This window comes from Oncorhynchus kisutch, linkage group LG6 (assembly GCF_002021735.2).
Source record: "Oncorhynchus kisutch isolate 150728-3 linkage group LG6, Okis_V2, whole genome shotgun sequence".
In the NCBI taxonomy this organism is placed as follows: Eukaryota; Metazoa; Chordata; class Actinopteri; order Salmoniformes; family Salmonidae; genus Oncorhynchus; species Oncorhynchus kisutch.
The window spans coordinates 61,191,685-61,212,043 of NC_034179.2; the positions used below are offsets into that span (position 1 = coordinate 61,191,685).

General features: G+C 43.4%; 1 protein-coding gene across 2 annotated transcripts; it reads right to left on the bottom strand.

The window, feature by feature from the left end:
* Nucleotides 1-283: 283 nt before the first annotated feature.
* tspan4b (tetraspanin 4b) lies at nucleotides 284-19,151 on the bottom strand. Of its 2 annotated transcripts, XR_004210358.1 has the most exons (9): nucleotides 18,925-19,151; nucleotides 12,700-18,595; nucleotides 8,528-12,091; nucleotides 7,427-7,496; nucleotides 6,162-6,353; nucleotides 5,925-5,999; nucleotides 2,444-5,623; nucleotides 1,952-2,035; nucleotides 284-1,072 (listed from the first exon to the last, which is right to left on the bottom strand). XR_004210358.1 is itself a non-coding variant. In XM_020486181.2 (8 exons), the coding sequence occupies exons 2-8, from the start codon at nucleotides 7,493-7,495 to the stop codon at nucleotides 1,004-1,006; spliced, it is 699 nt and encodes a 232-aa protein (XP_020341770.1). In that variant the 5' UTR covers nucleotide 7,496; nucleotides 8,528-9,247; the 3' UTR covers nucleotides 284-1,003. The 2 variants fall into 2 exon arrangements, 1 of the variants encoding a protein (XP_020341770.1); XM_020486181.2 differs by lacking the exons at nucleotides 12,700-18,595; nucleotides 18,925-19,151 and having other exon boundaries at nucleotides 2,444-2,557; nucleotides 5,528-5,623; nucleotides 8,528-9,247.
* Nucleotides 19,152-20,359: the final 1,208 nt, after the last annotated feature.

The window sequence follows — 20,359 nt, forward strand, 5'->3', positions numbered from 1 at the left end:
ACTTTGATAGTCCATTTATAAGGATATGAGATATTTATTTAATTAGAATGACGAACCCTGACCTCTTCAGTTGTCTATTGGACAGAAATAAGTATTTGAAAGCATAGGCTCATCTCAGAACTATAAGAGAAGTGAATTCATACCGACAACACCTCATACGCACAATATGGAAAACAAGTTGTTTGAACTATTACCACATTCATAATCAGAGATTCATCCATTTGGTTAAGTGTATTTTACAAAATGTGCAAGTTCACAAAACAAATACCACATCACAAGCATATACAAATTACAATGGATTTACATTTTATTTGCTTTTGATAAGGCTCACTTTTAAACATATATAGTTTTGACTTCTGGTTAAAAGATGCTGCAGTTGAACAGAATACTATAACTGTTTCTTTGGGGCAAATCCCAATGCTTGTCCATGGGCATCAGAGCAAGCACTTTACATTTCCACAACTAAACAATATAATTTGTATCGCCTGATTAGTAAAAGTAACAAGCAGCATGTAGTCCCCAATAGTTACAAATAATGTCATTCCTTATCCTGTATAACTACATGGCTGTATTGCAGTCGTGTTGATCAGATCTCTAGAAGACAATTTCATTACACTTCTCCAGGCGTTGTGAGATCTGAGCAACATGACTGCAATGAAGATGACCTGGAATGTGCCCCATGGTTTTTAATGTAGTGTTCTAAGAACAATCAATCCAGATGAAAATAACCCTTCAAATGTGTGTGCTCATTAAAATATATTTACTTCAAACTTAACAGAATTGAACACAAGGATGATCTGGATTTAATGTTCTGAAAAACCATTCCAAGCAGCTGTTATCTCACATTCAGGACCCAGCTAACACTTTTTAGTTCCCACATCGTTGTGGGGAAGTTCTTTTTCAAATAACCAAAGGAAAACGTTAAGGGAACGTTACATGAACTCTCTGTGCCAGCTAGGGAGTCTCTCATTCAGCCTCTTGTCTGTGAAGGACCAGTCCCAGATCAGTCCAGGTACTTCTCAGCACGGAGGATCTGGCAGTACATCAGAAGGGAGAAAATCAGGGCCAGGATCTGAAACGACAAGAGAATGTATTTGAGTTATACAAATGGTGACCTATATTTTACAAAACTGGATTAATTTAATTGTTTGCCAGATAAGTTTCCTAAATTATTAGATTTTTTATTTATTTAATATTTGTAGCTCATATTTCTTAGTTAATCAATTTTAGATATGTTACAACACTCCAATATTCTCAATAACCCAGATTCCAGTGGTGTAAAGTACTTAAGTAAAAAAATACTTTTGTAGTTTTTTGGGATATCTGTACTTTACTATACATTTTTGACAACTTTTACTAAACCACATTCCTAAATGCATGTTTTTACTCATACATTTTCCCTGACATAAAAATACTTGTTACATTTAGAATGCTCATGCAGGACAGAATTATGGCACCTATGAATATAACGCTTTGTCATCCCTACTGTCTGATCTGGCGGACTGCCAAAACACAACTACTGTGTAAATTATGTTGGAGTGTGCCTCTTTCTGTCCTTAATTAAAAATAATACGAGAATAGTGCTGTCTAGTTTGCTAAATAAGGAATTTAATGTATAGCATGTACTTTTACTCAAGTGTGACAATTTAGTACCTTTTCTCCCACTGCACTTAAGTAGAATTAAAACCAGTTACTTTAACTCAAGTAGTATTTTACTGGGTAACTTTTACTTGAGTTATTTTCTGTTAAGGTATCTTTACTTTTACTCAAGTATGACACTTGAATGTTTTCCACCACTGCAAGATTCAAGCTTTCTTTATAAACATGCAAGTGAAGTTTTATCTGGCTGTTTATCGAATTTATGTGACTAACAATGATCCTGCTTGATGGAAGACAACCCTGGCTTATTGATTGTGATCAATCAATTAATCTATTAGTATGTTGTAATTACCTGGACAATACCAATGCAGACTCCAAACACCAGGACAGAGGGGATGTTGTCCAGGAGCCACTGTCTGGCCTTCTGATAACATGGCTGAGAGAGGGAAGAGGAAAATGCAGGAAGAGAGAAGGACAAAGGGAAAGGAGGAGAGGGAAATGGGAAAGAGAAAAGGGCAAAGGAGAAGTAGGGGAGGTTGGGGGACAGAGAGGGAGATGGGGGTTGGGTAGGGGGGAAGAAGAGTGGAGGACAGATGTTGGAGAGAAGCAGAGCAATATGTTGATGAGAATTGGGTGTTGAAAGAATGCAGTCGAGAAAATAAATTGTATTGTCACAGTCATGTCATTCTTTACACTCATGTAAGTGTGAGCACACGTGCAGATCTGGACTCTGTTAGCAAGACCTGTAGGCAGCTGGGAAATGTCTTGTGCGCAGCCTGTTGAACCTTGACTCCCCTGACCCCCCCCCCCCCCCCCCCCCCCTACATTTAAGAAGTGGTCTGACCTCGATCCATTCTTCAACACATTGGTCCATCCCACCGGAGCAGCAGGAAAAGGGGAGCGTTCCATTGACCACGAGGTACCAATCTGTTTTGTTGGTGACGCCGCAGCACTTGAACTTAGAAACAAATATTGCATAGTTGTTAGTCTCTGACTCTGTCAGATCCTTAGTTAGTTTGTCTGAAAATGTGCCTCTAAAAATGTGTCCCTGGATCAGCAACTGCACAGCCCTTCAGATTCACTGATGCTGTAGGTACATTTCTAGCCAATCAAGGAGATTTAAAGCGATAGTGCCAGATGTTGGCCCTTTTTCTACTTACGCAGAGTCAGATGAACTCATTGATGCTATTTTTATGTCTCTGTCCAGTATGAAGGAAGGTATCTTCGGAAGCCAATGCTAGCTAATGTTTGCGCAATGGCTCGAAGTCTACTGGAACAGCTACAAATAGCATGCTGACTCTGGTTAAGTAAGGGCCCTTTAAAGGGTCAATCTGCATTGCTACATCCATATTTGTATATATATATATATATGAATGAATGCTATGTAGCCATTGATTCTTGAAGAATATAACTTATAAATGCCTTCATGAGCTTAGTGCAACTGTCTTACCACAATCTGTTTTGATCCACCCAAAATATAAGCTTGTTTTACTCCAATGTTTATAAACAAAGTAAAACCATGGATGGTCAGTTCCGTTGGGTATACTACGAAGCAGGTTGAAGGAGTTAGGGGGCAGCTTATGTCAACTTTGAGTTCAACTAGGTATTACCGGTCATACGAACGTGGCTCATCTTTTAGCCAGGCAAATTTCTATGGCAACGAATTCTTCAGAACTCAGGCTAACTCCATTTACCCTGAATGAAATGACTGAGCCGCAAGTTGAGGACCAGATCCCTCCCTATGGCAAAGATTGCATCGTCCCCTTCATTCGAGGAAGTCGACTGGTTAAATATTTTATTAATCAAAAGTTTTTTGTGTGTAAAATGTTTTGGTTAAAATATAAAATTGCACATTTAGTAATGACAGAAGGCAATGTAATGACAGAATGCGACTTCACGCAATGTAACACTTTTGTATGACTTAATAACTATTGATAGGAGTGGGGGAAAATGGAGTTGATAAGCACACAAACGACTGCATTAACGATAAGAAATACAATAACTGCATTTCTAAAAGCCTATTTCACACTGCTGAATTTGCAAGATAACTTTTCTTTCGTTTTGGTTTCGGCACAATTGAAAATGTGGCACTGACTCGCCCATGGATTGACATTTCAGCATTGTGTTAATGAAAAGTCTGGTGTTCGGCTAGCCATGTGCGACATGCACGCGCAGTTACAAGCTTGCTAGAGTTAGCTACAGCCGGCCAAGCAATATCCACTGCTGTAGTATGGATGAAGCCTGAGCTGGAATGTGAAGCTAACTGAAGCTGTTTAGCTTTAGAAAACTCTGAGTAGATCTAACTTGCTTTGTAGGATACCCCTCTGGCATCCATGGCTCTATGAATTTGAGAGTGGTTACTTTCTCCAGCCCATCATTCAGCTTTTTCCTGAAATGGGAGAGGGGACAGGGCCGGATTACAGAACAGGCATGCAGGGCACATGCCCCTGACCTCCAGGGGGCCCCCAACCCCCCCTAAAAATATTTTTATTTGTTTTTTGGGGGGGCCCACCTGGAGGTTGGGGTCCCCCAGATAGTATATGATGGCAAAATGTGTAGATTTGCAGGAAATTAAGCTGTACAACTGCACAATTGTTTCTGTCTCATGGTAAAATGTGAACAAAAGCGTGAGATGGCCCACTGGGCACTCACTGGTTGAATCAAGCTTGTTTCCACGTTATTTCAAAGAAATTGCGTTGAACCAACATGGAATAGATGTGGAATTGAAGTTTGTGCCCAGTGGAGAGCTATAAATCAGCAAAACGTGTAGAATTGCAGGAAGTTTGCTTTAAAACGGCAACATTTTATCTTAGCCTCAAGACAAAATGTGTAGAATAGCATTATAAAACTGCAAATGTTTCTCTCTGCACCATGCCAAAATGTGTTGAAATGCAGGAAGTTAGCTGATTTCCCCCCCCCAAAAAACTGCCAATGGCCCATTAATGATCACTAAGGCCGGGATTGCCTACACCCGCATAGCTGGGCTGCGTGCACTACATGAAACATAATAGAATGTTAAATTGAACGTAAACTGTGCTGTACTGAACGACCAGTTGAAAAACAGGGAGGGGTTGGGTCCTGACTTCAAAATGCACTTCTGCCTTTTAAATGCGTCAGCCATTGCTTCAAGCCACACACCGGCACACCCACCGAACAACGCAAACGTACCTCAATGTCTGTTCAAGAACATTTTGGGGAAGCATTCAGTACAAGCTGTTCCACAAGGTAGCAAACATTCAAGTGAACTGAACGCACCCCTGGTGTTTTGGCGATGTCGGGTGTGTAACTGAATTAGTGCTGTCATCAGTGAGCGTCTGCTCGTGTTGTTCTCACAAAGCCACACCCGTCCCACTCATATTAGAAGTTCAAAACGAGAAATAATGACACAAATTGAAAATCATTTAACGAAATAAGGATTTATATCAGTCTAAAGCGACTCCGTGCATCCCATGGCAGTATACGCAATGCATTTCACCGGGATGCTGGCCCATGTTGACTCCAATACTTCCCACAGTTGTGTCAAATTGGCTGGAAGACCAACCTTGATACATATGGGAAACTTTTGAGTGTGGAAAACCCCAGCAGCATTGCAGTTCTTGACACAAACCGGTGCGCCTGGCAACTACTACCATACCCCGTTCAAAGGCACTTAAATATTTTCTTGCCTCATTCGTCCTCTGAATGGCACACATACAAAGGCTTAAAAATCTTCCTTGAATCTGTCTCCTCCCCTTTGATTCCCCTGGTCAGTCTATGTCATGGAACGAGCAGGTGTTATTGATGTTTTGTATGATCAGAAAGTCCTTACTATCATCGTCAGTCAGTGTAAGTGATTTATCACTAAATCCACACTGAACAGACACAAGCACCAAATAAGGTAACAGACTAGAGATTGGTGGGTTTCCCCTACCCCCCCATCCCCCTCTACCATTTTCTGCACATTGTCCCATGACTTCTTCAGTCCTTCGTCTGTCAAGTAACCCTTCATCCCCTCCTTTAACTCATTCTGTGCTTTTGTGTCCAGCTGTGTGAGAGAGAGAGAGAGAGATGAAGATGAATTGTGGGCTTTGATATACTTGCAGAATATGAGACAGATATAGGGGATAATGTAGATGTACAGAAGGCTTCTATAATGTAGTCTGTACCACCTCTTTGTCTTCTGTATCGGTATATCATTTTTTTAAACACTGGTTGTTAATTTAGTGGTAATATAGTGGTACAACTTTACTAAGGACCCTCATTTGGGGTTGTTAAACATTAGTGGGTGAAACTGGATCTTTATGAGTGGCCAGGAGGATTGTAGATGGATGGTAGACTGGACTCACCTCTTTGTGAAAGATATGGAGGACCAGGGTTAGAGTCACCTCTGTCAAGACCAGGAGCAAAAGGATTACAAAGAACTGTGAGGAGGGAGGGAGAGAGAGAAAGAGAGAGATGGGTTAGATATTTAATCCTTTGGACCTGTGAGTGTGTGTGGTTTTGTGTGTTGTGGTAAGTTGACTTGTAAAGGTATTTAACATGGTTGAGGTGGACCCATGTTTTGTCATGTCATGGGGACTCACTGTCATCAGCAGGCAGCGCTGCTCCTTCAGGGCACCAAGGCAACCCAGGAAGCCTGTCACCATGGTGACGCCTCCAGCGACCAGAAGTAGGTTTGCTGCGGAGAGTGAGGGAAAAGACAGCGGGAGGGAGGAGAACTCGGACTGGGTGAATGATAGCCACACTCCCACTCCAAACAGGCCACACCCTCCCAGCTACAGAGGAGACGGGAGACACAAAAGGTGACTTACGGTGAATATCAATACGTAAAGTGGTAGTTTATTCCTAGGTGAACTGTCAGAAGTAGTTGCCTCCATAGTTAGAAGATAGGACATGGGAAAGGAAGCAAGTTTTTGCATTGGGACTCACCCTGCCTTTTGTGACTGATCCCAGATCTGTATGTGTTTACATGTGTAAAAGCACTTACAGATGAGACAAGGCTACCCTGTGTTATAAGTTGTGCATTTTAATAGCTAAAACAGAGGAAAATCATCAATGCTGTCTACTTGACCTACATAAGTAGAGATCTGGCAGGAGTCTTACTGTTGAGCGTGTTTCCGTATGTTCCTACCAACTAACATATGCCCAGAGTTATTGGAGTGTCATTTTATGTCTTGGTGCCGCCAACCAGAGGCTTTATCATGACCATTTTTCTCTTTAAAAAATAAATAAATCCATAGCCCGCACTTTATGATATCTAGTTCAGAGTTTGTATTCACATCCTAGTGTTGCTAGCCAATACTGTACATTACACGTGGTGCATGGTGAACTTGTTCCCCAGCCTAAGGTAATGTTCACGTTAATCTGGGATCACAAATATATTAATTTGGGAGACCAATAAATAGACCAAACTTGAACATAATAGAAACAGGACCACAACAAAACTAGAACAAGGCCAGATTGGAATCAGACTGGTTTAAGACCAGAATTTACAATCTCTTATGGTATGTAAGTATGTAGAAGGGAACAGGCCAGAACAGATCAGAACTGAGCCAGAACAGGACAAGAAGAGAGCTAGAAGAACACCGTAATAGAACCACACAAACAGGACTAGACAAAGACCAGAAACAGATCAGAACTGGATTCGGAGCTTAAAAGCTCCATCTGTGATATCAAACAGCCTGGACCCTCCCGCTTTGTTTGTTAATCTATATTCTTCAAGATTCAAACAATGGGTATAGCGTACTCTGTCATTTATTTAAATGACTATTGGACAGCAGAAAATCAAACAGATTGTGCCTTTTAAAAACTGAGGCATACCAAAGGATAGAGATGTGAAGGTACTGACCCAGAAGATGAGGTTGAAGACGAACATGAGGTATTTCACGCAGCACAGGCACCTCCGAGAGGCTGACATCCTGACAGAGAGAGAACAAAGTATTCTATATACTAATATCAAGTTCAAGCTAATTGGGTTATAACAAGTTCAAGACAAGACTTGAGAAATCTACTTAACTCTACTCAAGTATACCTTGGGCATACAGCACATTCGAGGTGTGATTGTGGCGGCAGATGGTTTTGTGTATTGTGGTTAGTTTTGTTGTTAAGGTATTTATATGGTGTGTCTGTGGTTAGTTGTGTGTGGGGGGGGGGGGCTGTCAGTGACTGTGTTGTAGTGTTCTTAGCCAACCAGTTCAGGGGGGGGGTGTGTTCTTGCCTGTGTTGTAGTGTTCTTAGCCAACCAGTTCAGTATGTATGGTGGACTTGCTCCCTAGCCTATGGGTCTGATAAGTCACACAGTCACTGTGGTGGAATCAAGTGACCTGTTCCACACACAGGAAGTCCGTTTTTCAGAACACAGGAAGGAACCTCCCTTCTCCTGCTGTACTGCTAATTGTGTGCGTGCTTGCTAATTGAACTCATGTAGGGCGGTCGTGGAAGGTTACCATGACCAGCCCCAGACAGGATAAACATGACTCGTAACACGACTGGAAGTGAAGCTCATTCTAAAGGCATGATGATGCCAGAGTGCAGAATAGTGTGGTAGAATAGACTTTAAAAAATACTTAGAACAGAATGAAATAGAGGAGTGCTTCGTTTGTTTATAGATGTACAATAAGAGGCGGTCTTTGAAAATGGGGAAGACTTCTTGGTCAAGCAAAAATGACATTGATGTTGGTAGTGTGAACAATGCCAAAGTATTTTATGCATTTTTACTTGTCCACCACTTAGAATGGACATAAATGGAGGCAGACTTACAGAAGAAAACTACTTTGGCTTAAGTTCTGCTGTAAATGATATGAAATATAAATTATTCCCAGTCTTAGACAACCAAATTGTCATAAATCAATATATGCCATTACTAGGATTCATGCATACACAGTCAAGGTATACCTGCCATGGCGGAGACCTTTAACGTGTGTGTGTGTTTTAATTAAGCCTACTGTACCTGTCTGACGGTTGGCTCCACAGGCTTGATATACAAACAAATGAGTAGAAAAATTCCAGGCTAGGGAATCCTCTTTTGTTCTCTTGGCTCTTCTTCTTTGTTGAGTTGATTTTATTTCAACTCAATGACATATGTTTGGATTCAGTCCCCTTTGTTCTGTTTTAAACGATCCTCCAGATTAAAAAGCTACATTTGAGTTTCCCCTCTTTGTCGTCCTCCCCTCTCGGTATGGATTGTTCTTAGGATAGAATTCCAGTTTCTTGCGCTCGCTCTTTCTTTTCCTCAATTCCTTTCTCTCTGTCCACTGTAGAATTCTTGTCAACCTTTAGATAAACTGTCCTCCCTTAAATCTTTAACTCAGTTGATACATTTTTATAAGTCTATCCCTACATCTAGAGTTTGTTTATCCTTTCTCCCTCTTTTCTATTACAATGCAGTTCTCTCTCTTTCTCTTCTCAATAACTTCCAGATGTGACTGTGTTGTTGCCGCTCTCTCTTCTCTCTCTTTCTCTCTCTCGCTCCCCCTCCTCCTTTCATTATTTTTGCCATCCCTCCTCCATCGCCTCTTCCTCCTCACCCCCATCCCCTTACTCACATCTCTCTCTCGCCCTCCCTTCCTCTCTCACACTCATTCTCCCTCTCCAAACAAACATTCTCTGTCAGATTATCCTATTCAGCAGAGAGACATTTAAGGCATTCATTTGCCATAGTAGCAGATTTTTTTTCTCTTCCTTTTCCTCTGATTCTGTTGTATGCACCCCCCTCCCCCCAACACTTCCTCCCCTTCCTGAACAAATGGTTGAGGGGTGTAGTGGAGTTTTGACCAGGATAAAATAGAACATTTTGGCTTACGTACGTAACATGTCCTACCAAGGACATTGCCTTTACAGTGATCAATCTTAGTAAAAGTGGTTGTTGTTATATCTAGGTTTCATGTGTGGGTTTCATCACAGCAGAGGGTTTTCCCTGATTTAGTTGTTTGCCTGAAAAACTGTGTTTGATCTCTGCTTGAGGTACCTGTTGTTTTTCTGCTAGATGTTTGCAACAGATGCAACTGTGCAAAAACAGACCAATAGAACGGAAGGCCTGTGCGTCACCACCACACCAGCTCTTTACTGCAGGTTACATAATTTAACTGTTCTCTGATCATAAAGATAGGGAAAGACACCACCTAGTGGCCATAATCGGCAACACATAAAATCAAAGCCTAACTATGAGACAAATCCTAACTTCTACTGAAGTCAAATATTCACTTAGTCTCCCATTGACATCAATGCATGATTAAGTGAATATTCAACTTCAGTGGAAGTCAAGATTCCTCCCTATGAATTGAGTGCTATTGAGTCCAGCAGTTCCAGAAATAAAGTGCATTTGCGGACAGCAAATGATTAAGCAAAAAGTATTCATATTCTGTCAAGTTCAACAACTTCATTCTAGCACATTCTCTCCACATCCTAAAACTTTATTAAACTGAAAACGGTTAAGAAATAACACCATACAAAATACAACTGGTAAAACGTATGGCTATACACACAACCATTTGTTTTGTTGATAGAGCACACAATCACAGATCAATACAATGTTAAAGGCCTTTTCAGTAGTACAAAAATATTAGAAACCTTTACAATTATCATCTAGAACCCCTTTTTTTTTTCATGGAAAACTGTTCTATTTTTAAACTGCAGTCGTTAGACAGAATGCCGCTCCTCCATTCTGCTCACCTCTTTCACTCTCATTTTCTTTCTTTCCATTCCCTTCTCCCCTCTCCATCTCCTTTTCACTTTCCCCCTCTCTGTTGCCCCCTCCTGTCTTTTTCTCAGAGTCAGATTTTGAAAGTGAAGGAGGAGCCATTATCTCCAGCACCTCCTCCACTCCCTCATCAATGTACAACAGAGGCTCCTTCTCCTCCCATTTCTCCGCCTCCTTGCTCCCAGCCACTCCAACTGCCCCATCAGGCCCACCCCTCTCTCCCTCGGTCTCGTTGGCTATGAATGTGCTCAGCACAACATCTGTTCCAGCCCCCTCTCTCTTGTTGTCCTCTGGGCTCCCTCCCTCCTCCACGCCCTCACCCTCCTCCCTGTCCCCGCCCCCTAGCTTCACTGGCCCCGCCCAGGCATCTTCCTCTGTTCCTTTCTTCCACTTGGAACTCTTCCCGTTCCGGACGCCGGACCCAAAGTACTCTGTGCGGCACTGCCTCTTTCGTCTGAGGCCCAGATATATGCAGTAGACCATGCCCGGGAATATAACACAGACCAGGAGACTGGCAATGATGATCCAGAACAAGCTGAGCGGACTTCGCTTGACCCTGCCCACCGTAGAGTCATGATCTGTGGAGGTGGAGGTCGTAGCGGGGGTTGTGAAATGGCTGGGAGCGCTGTTGACCGATGGGGAGGCGGGTGCTTGGGTAAGTCCCTCTGTGTGGCTGGCAGTACTCTCTGAGGCAGTGTGGATAGGTTCAGGTGTAGTAAAGGAGTCCTTCGTCAGATGAGGGGTGGTGTGGAGGGGCCCGACTGGGATAACAGAAGTCAGGTGGTCCTGGGATGTGGTTGGGAGATAAGAGGTGGTAGTCAGGACGTCTTGGGAGAGGGTGGATTTAGGGCCAGGTGGAGTGGTCGTATCTACAGGCCCTTCAGTGATCACAGGGGATGGTGTCATCGTCTCAGCCTCTGAAGTAGTAGTTGGTGCATCAGAGGTGGGCTCCTGAACGGTTGTGATCTCAGGGTCTGTTAGTACTATAGTGATGTTATCTATGATAAGTACTGGAACAGAAGTTACCAGGGTGATTTCAGTGACAGGCTGTGCTGTAGTGACGACCACAGGAGCAGTCGTTGTCTTGGTGGTGGCCTCGGGTGAAGAGGCTGCCATCGTGCCGTCCTCAGTAGTAGGTGCTGCCATGCCATATTCAGGTACGGTGATGGGGACATTATCTTGGGCAGGGAGACTGGGCAGAGAGAGGGAGAGGAGCATAGCCCCGAGCATCAGTCGTACCCACTCCATACTGGGCAAGAACTGAGAGGGGTCACGGAGGTCAACAGTCACTAAAGGGTTTTGCTGACCTCTCTCAGATTGTGTTTGTCTTCCTCTCTCTGAGGTGCGTCAGTGACAGCCTTGTGGCTTGAAAGGTATTGCAGGTTTGTTTTACAAGTCTAGAGGAGAAAAATTCACATTCTAGAAAAGAAAAGCAGTATCTGTCATCAGCTACCGAGGTTCTTGGTTTGACTAGGGTTGTGTCAGGCTTTGATCTTCACTGCTCTCGAATTTTCCCTTTCTTTCAGGCCTTGCTCTTGTTAATAATCTAAGGTTTGACTGAGTGTTAAGCATTTGAAGTGCATTTACGTAGTCAAACTTTTGTTCTCTTGCTGTCTCTCCTGGTTGCTGGGCTTGTGGTTAACTAGGGTGTACTTGTGTGCAAATAGGCCGGAAAGACACAACCCTTCTCTTCCTCTCTCGCTCTTCCGTTTTCTCCTCCCCCTGCACTTCACTTTACTTTTCTGTATGTCAGCTGTCTATTTCAGGTGCAGCGTGAGAGATTGCAGCAACGGTGAACCAAAAAAGTCACGAGACCTATAGAGAAAAGGATAGATTGAAGGGTAAAGGAAGAAATGGAAGAAGGAATGGAGAGGTTATTTTATGTGTACATTCCCACATGTACTGTATAAATAGATTTACCTCCTCACAGCATCCACTGTCTGGACCGCTGTAGATTTAAAATGCTTGCTTAGTACACGCCTACAAAATTAAGGAAGTTACCAACACCACTTCTTGTTGTTTATTCTTGTCCGTGATGTCACCATCCATTTTAATTTGGTTTATAAATTAGTGACTAAAAGCAAGTAGGCCTGTCTTAAAAATGATAAATAAATAAAAACTATGATAAAATGAAGACTTAGAGACCAATTTATATATATTTTTTAAGAAATTGAAAAATGTATTTAAAAGGAATTATGAAGAGGTACATTAGGAGGACCCTCTTACTACAATAGCATGTCAGTAAATGTAACACAAGCCTATGAAAGTTCCTCCGATTGCGTTTTTGAAACATCTCTTTCCCTCCTTTTTCTTGCCTCCTCACACAGTCACAAAGTCATATTCTGTCGATTATTATCCAGATCAGTGTCTGTTTAGATCAGACATATATCAATGTGTGCCACGAGACTTTCAATCTTACTTACCCACACGTTGCTGGGAGAGAACGGTTGGGTTTGAAATGATCAATCCACCATAAAGGCATTAGGCTTTAACTCGTGTACTGTGTGGATGACGTCCCCTGCACTAGTACTTGTATGAAGCACCTTTCTCTCGCTCTCTTCCTCTGTCCCTCCCTCCTGTTCACTCCCTCCTTTCTCTCACCCCTCCCTTATTCTCTCTAGTTGGTTCTCTCTATCTCTTCCCGTCAAGAGTATCAAATTCTCCGTAAAACAGTTTTGTTAACTACTAAAGAGAGAGAGGTGGATAGGTGGGGAGATGCCAAGTAACTTAAGAGCAGCTTCATTTGGTTTACTGTGTCATGTGCTTATTTTCTTAAGGAAAAAGGAGAAGTTGGTCCTACGAAGAATCTGTGTGTGTGTGTTGAAATGTTTGAGCCAGGGTGTGTTTGCACGCCTACACACAGGCCTACTTGGATGTGTGTGTGCTTGACGGTGTGCATGGGTTTGTGTTTGTGTGCGTGCGTGTGTGTGTGTATGTGTGTGTATGTGTGTGTGTATGGGGAGCTGGCAGTCAAAGGGCGTAAGTTGTCAAAACGTGAGAATTCAAAGTAGAGAGAGTATGATGAAAATGCCATTTTATTATGTCAGTCCATGTTATTTTCACATCTTGGGACATTATATGTCAAACTTCAGCTGGTCGGGTATTACATTCTAGAGGGGTAGATTTTCTACTGTATTTACAGCTCTACATTATTGATCAAATGGCCCGATCCATTATCAATTTTGAGGTAGTCCTATAGTCGATTCCAGTCACCATGTTCACATGCACACCAATATTCCGTTATTATTTGGGATACACAAGTATTCCTGTTTACAACAACCCGAATAAACGTGTATCCCAGTTATGAGAAACCCAGTTAAGATGCCTGGGATATGCTGATCGTAGACTGGATAATGTGGCATGTAAACATCTTATTCCGTTCACTGTTGTTTTACATGATTTGTATCATGGGTACATTTAGGAATATTCTGTTTATGCAGGGATAATCGTAAGCGGTGGATAGACGTATAGGGCTGTCGTGCTTCAAGTTCTTAGGAAACTTTGCAGTATAATATATATTTTTTTGTGTTATTTCTTTAATTATTAGCCCAAGAAATGTTTTGTGTTATAACATACAGCTGGGAAGAACTTTTGGATATTAGAGTGGTGGTAACTCCCCAGCATTATCAGCATTATGACCAGGAATAAGACCTTCCCGAATCGGATCCTCCTCTGATCCAAGAGGCTGTTCCAAAACTCTGCTGGCGGAAAAGAGATACTCGGAGCTGACTTTTAGTTCGACTCAGGAGGTGCACACACCACCCACCGATTCTGAGTATATTACTCGCTAATGTTCAGTCTCTGGATTATAAAGTTGACGAGCTCAGGGCAAGGATTTCCTTCCAGAGAGACATCAGGGATTGTAACATACTCATGGCTCTCTCGGAATATACTCTCTGAGTCCGTTCAGTCAGTGGGGTTGTATGTTTCATGATTAATTACTCATGGTGTGATTGTGATATCATACACAAACTCAAGTCCTTTTTTTTTACCTAACTTAGAATACCTCACAATCAAATACCAACTGTATTACCTCCCAACAGAATTCTCTTTGGTTATAGTCACAGCCCTGTATATTCCCCCTCAAGCCGACACCACGACGGCCCTCAAAGAACTTCACTGGACTTTATGCAAACTGGAAACCACATATGCTAAGGCCACATTTATTGTAGCTGAGGATTTTAGCAAAGCAAATTTGAGGAAAACATTACCGAAGTTCTATCAAAACATTGCCTGTAGTACTCAACCTTCAACACTCAACTCCAACTTCTGGGATGCCTACAAGGCCCTTCCCTGTCCTCCCTTTGGCAAATCTGATCATGACTCCATTTTGCTCCTCCCTTCCTATAGGCAGAAACTCAAAGAGGAAGTACCCGTGCTAAGGACTATTCAACGCTGGTCTGACCAATCAGAATCTGGGATATGTTCCAGGTAGCCTCCGAGAACAACATAGACAAATAAATACACTGATACGGGGAGTGGGATTATCAGGAAGTGTATAGGAGATGTTGTACACACTGTAAGTATTAAAACCTACCATAACCAGAAACCGCATTACCCCAAAACCATCGCATATAACCATGCAAGGTGATTGGGAATATGGCTGAATACAAACAGTATAGTTATTCCTTCACTGGGTGCCGAAGACGTGGATGTCGATTAATGCAGCCCCCGCACCTCTCTGATTCAGAGGGGTTGTGTTAAATGTGGAATACACATATTCCAGTTGAAGGCATTCAGTTCCTTCCGTAAGGCAATCATAGGCAAAACATCAGTATAGAGACAAAGTGGAGTCAACGGCTTCACGATTCAACGTCTTAGACACGGGACGTATGTGGCAGGGTCTACAGACAATCACGAACTATAAAGGGGAAACTAGCCATGTCGCGGACGTCTTGCTTCCAGACAAGCTAAACACCTTCTTCGCCCGCTTTGAGGATAACACAGTGCCACCGATGTGGCCCGCTACCAAGGACTGTGGACTCTCCTTCTCCGTGGCCGATGTGAGTAAGACATTTAAGCGTGTTAACCCTCACAAGGCTGCCGGCCCAGACTGCATCCCTAGCCTCAGAGCATACGCAGACCAGCTGGCTGGAGGGTTTAAGGACATAGTCAATCTCTCCCTATTCCAGTCGGTTGTCCCCACATACTTCAAGATGTCCACTATTGTTCGTCTACCCAAGAAAGCAAAGGTAACTGAACTACATGACTATCGCCCCCCCACTTCTGTTATCATGAAGTGATTTGAGAGACTAGTCAAGGATCGTATCACCTCTACCTTACCTGACACCCTAGACCCACTTCGATTTGCTTACCGCCTCAATAGGTCCACAGACTGTACAATCACCATCGCACTGCACACTGCCCTATCCCATCTGGACAAGAGGAATACCTATGTAAGAATGCTGTTCATTGACATAGCTCAGCATTAAACACCATTGTACCCTCCAAGCTCATCATTAAGCTCGAGGCCCTGGGTCTGAACTCCGCCCTGTGCAAATGGGTCCTGGACTTCCTGACGGGATGCCCCCAGGTGGTGAAAGTAGGAAACTACACCTCCACTTCGCTGATCCTCAACACTGGGTTTCCACAAGGATGCGTGCTCAGCCCCCTCCTGTACTCCCTGTTCACCCATGATTACGTGGCCATGCACTCCTCCAACTCAATCATCAATTTTGCAGATCACCTAACAGTAGTAGGCCCGATTACCAACAATTACGAGACAACCTACAGGGAGGAAGTGAAGGCCCTGGGAGTGTGGTGCCAGGAAAATATCCTCTCACGTAACGTCAGCAGAACCAATGAGCTGATCGCAGACTTCAGGAAACAGCAGAGGGAGCACGGGAGCATCCCCCCACCCCCCCCGCACTGACCACTTTTACATATTTTGTATTACTCATCTCATATGTAAATACTATATTCTATCATATTCTACTGTATCTTAGTCTATGCCACTCTGACATTGCTCGTCCAAATATTTATATATTCTTAATTCATTCCTTTACTTTAGATTGTGGATATTACTTGTTAGATATTACTGCACTATTGGAACTAGAAACACAAGCATTTCGCTACACCTGCAATAACATCTGCTAAACACGTGAATGTGACATACACCTTTCAAATCAAATTGTATTTAAACAGCTTATCTATAATAAGACCTTAACTAAGCTATTATCTGGAATACAGTACGCATGAAAACGTGTCAGTCAGATAAATTAAGCTAAATTGTTTATGCCCAGTGCAGTTCACCAATCATTTTTATTTGACTAGCTCCTGATAACAGTGCATGTACAGTATTAGGAGTCAACAGTATTTGTCTCGGTGTGTTTGTAGAAATGGCACCTTTCTCTTCGTTGCTGTTTGACACATGACGATGATGTGTCACTAACAAGGTCTGAATTGTCTTAAAATGGGAACTCTCTTATCAAGTGTTATTTCCAGTTAGACATGTTGTTCTAATCTCTCTCTCTCTATTCCTCTCTCTCTGATCAGACCCAGGCTTAATCTGTCTTTCAGTAGACTTATGTAGATCTTATACTTTTGTTACAGCCAATAAACATACAGATTATCAATTCATATTGGAAATGTTTCAACTCTGTCAGGATTATAGTTTTCAAATCTGCCGTGGAATTGGTGAACTAAGCATGAACATTTCTCTCCAAAGTAATTCCAGGTAAATTGTAGCACTGTAGTACAAAAAACTGAATCATACGCAGGTCTCCAAAAATGTTTGGTCTGTAGTTTCTTCTGGTATCGCGCTTCCATTTGCATACCAGAAATCAGTGATATCCTCCAGTGTCACTTTGGGTTGAGTCCACAGGTTGTCACACTCTACCCCTTTCTGCCTCCCCTGCTCGCTCCTCCCCCTCTCCCTCCCTCTCTCCCTCAGTTTATGGCCGGGTCCCATGGTGGAGCCGTTGGCGTACCAGAATTCCACCCTCTCCTCCACCGATGATATCTGGTCAACCCACAGATTCTCCAGATCCACCCCTGACACCTTCTCTCCTCCTCTCCTCACTCTCCTCTCCCTCTCTCTCTGGACTGACAAACGCACCGATAGGAAGACAGTGAGACCAAGGAAGACCGAAGCAGTCAATCCCAGAGCCCACAGAACAATGAAACAGACCAGTCTAGTAGAGCCAGGAGACAATGGTGGGGACCTTTCATCTGCCTCTCCGCACTCAGGACGATGATGCACATTGTTTTCAGTTGTGTTGTTCAGCCTGTTGTCATAGCCTGAGATTGTGTGGTTGTATCCGAGGGAATGAGTATGAGTTTTCTTATTCAAATGTACTGTTGTGTTACAATGATTAGAGGTTGTGGTATTACTGTATGAAAGTGTGTCTGTGTAGTTGTCTGTGTTATTATCTGTAAATGTGTTTGCATTGATATATGGAGCTGTGCTATTGTCAGCATGGGGGATTGAAACTGTGGCTGTGGTGTAGTCCTTAGACTGGCTTGTGTCGTCAGGTTGTGTTTTGTAGCCGGTAGCCCTGTAAGTCACGGTCATGTGCTCATACAAACCAGGACGTGTGACTGTGTACGTAGGTGAAACCGTCGTTGTTGTTGCGACGCTGTTGGCCTTACTTTGTTTACCTCTGTTCAAACCTGACGCTCTACTAGTTGGGGTGATTGTGAAGAAGTCTCTCTGTGTTGTGTGGTAATCTCCTGAAGCAGTCTCTAGTCCTTGTGTAGCAGTGTGCTGGTCTGCTGCTTGTGATCTGTCTAAGTGTGGCTTCGCTAGCCTGGAGTCATTACTGGTGTCAGCAGCCCAAGTATCTATGGAATTTGGTGTGTTCAGTTCTCTGGCTATTTCAATGTTGCTGCTGTCATGATACCCAGTCCCTTCCTCCCTGGGGAGAGTGGTGGTGCTGGGGTGGTCAGTTGTGGGTGAGGCTGTGTGTCTGCTGAAGGGAAGAGTCTCATGGTGATTGTGGCTCTCTGTTTCCTTCCTCAAGTCTCCTGCAGTTGTGTGCCTGTTGCTCTTCTGTACGGCTGTGGTGGCGTAAGTGGCAGTTCCTGTTCTGAGAATGCCTCTTCCTTGAGTCGTTCTGCCTGAGTTGTTGACAGCTGCTAAGCGAGTGCTTTTCTTCAATTGTGTTTTAGCCGTTCCACTAGTCCTACCAGGGTGGTTTTCAGTTGTGGAGAGTGGAAGCATCAGGGGGTCTGATGTTGGAGTGCTGATACTAAGGTCTAGAACTGATGTTGTGGTTTCTGTGGCGCTCGGTGAAGCCGCAATGGTGGAATGGAGGACAAGAGTGGCGAAGAGGTGAGGAAGGCACAGGGCAAGGGAAATCAGAGCCCCTATCATCATGTCTGTGTGCGAGAGAGGGGGACAGAGAAATATATAAATAGTGGGAAAGCGAGAGTAATAGAGAGAGGTAGAGAGAAAGAAAATTAGAAATAAAGTGAGAGAGTGAAAACGAGAGAGAGGCATCCAGCTAATCAGATTACTTTGTTTTGCTTGTAGTACTGTAGCACACTAAACTCTCCCATTGCTTCCCATTGCCATTCAGTCTCATACCCAGTAAGTTGTCAGTTCTCGATGAAAAAGTCTCTAGCGATTTCATTCAATTAGAGAACAATAACTCTGCTCAACATGGATAATAAAATATCTATGCAAATAAACAGAAAAGTACACATACCTAATTGTCCAGCTTTCTCATCTCATCTTCCCCTTTATCTGTGATTTCCTCTTCTGAGGCGCCACTCATCATCGCACCCTGCTCTAACCACAAGCCTCTCACTCGACACGAGGAAATGGTCTGTTTTGATTACCGTGGCAACAGAGCTATAAGGTGCAAGTTGTGGTATGATGATGTGGTATGACATAGCCCCTTCTCCATCCTCCATTGCTCAGTCCCCTTAGACGGCAGTTTGGAATAAAAACATGAGTTACACCCTGCTTCCTGTTGACTCAATTCATCTCACATGTTACAGATTCAAAGTGACAAGTGAACGTTTGGCGAGAAAAGTAACAGACAGCATTCAAGTCTGTAATTAACATTTTTTGCCATTGAGGTCAACCGTGATGTCTAACACTTTACTCATAATGCAAAGTGATTTAAACATACTGATTATTCATCATGCCTGCTTGACAAAAAAAGTATCCAGTGCAGATTAGGGGGAATTTTTCTGTAAAATGATTTTCCATAGATGATGAATTTATGAACATACGTGTACAGGATGTGTAAATTACATTTGTGGTAAACCGTGGGGTGTTGGGTTTAGTGTGCAGAGATCGACACAGACGGGGAGGCTTTAGTCCGCAAAAACAACTTTACTAACACAGAAAATAAACATAACAAAGAAAATCACTTAGGTTTGGCTCGGTCTTTCTTCTCTACTGTGGCTTGGTGTCGGTCTCTCCCCGGTCTCTCTCGCAGTGTGCCACCATGCTCCTTTTATTTGGCCTCCACAGCTGGTTGGCCCTTTCCTCTAATTACCTCCACTTAGAGCTGTCTGGAAGGGAGGCATGCTAAGGGATAAGTTTGCATCCCTCCTGGATAGGGTGTCCGCATTGCCGTGCGGGGCACCCGACCTGTGGATGACAGAGAAAGAGAATCGCTGTAAGGACAGGAACCAGCAGGTGACACGGTCATTTGTGTCCTTACCTCTTGCCATCCACACGAGGGGCATGGTCAGTGATCAGGGTGAACTTCCTCCCGAGGAGGTAATACTTGAGGGTGTCCAGTGCCCACTTCACGGCGAGGCACTCCTTCTCGTCAACCAAGTATTTTTTTCTTCCTCAGGAGGAGTTTCCTGCTGACATACATGATGGGCTGCTCCTCGCCTTCCTGCTCTTGGGACAAAACGGCCCCTACCCCTGTGTCAGACGTGTCTGTCTGGACCAGGAGGTTTTTTGAGAATACCCGGTGCGAACATAGCACATCCTTCAGGGCCAGGAACGCCGCCTCTGTGTCCTCTGTCCATCGCCCTGTCTGGGGTAGTCGTGCCTTTGTTAAGTCTGTGAGGGGAGAAGTTATTGCGGCAAAGTTAGGTACAAATCTACTGTAATACCCTGCTAACCCCAGGAATGACTTCACCTGACACTTGGTTCGGGGGACCGGACATCCCCTA

Excerpts from the sequence above, each read along its gene's own strand:
- tspan4b (XM_020486181.2), bottom strand. The coding sequence starts at position 7,495 with ATGTCAGCCTCTCGGAGGTGCCTGTGCTGCGTGAAATACCTCATGTTC. Across the intron at positions 6,354-7,426 it reads TCTTCAACCTCATCTTCTGG|CTGGGAGGGTGTGGCCTGTT; the intron begins GTCAGTACCTTC and ends TCTCCTCTGTAG. Across the intron at positions 2,558-5,527 it reads GGGACAATGTGCAGAAAATG|TTCAAGTGCTGCGGCGTCAC; the intron begins GTAGAGGGGGAT and ends TTTGTTTCTAAG.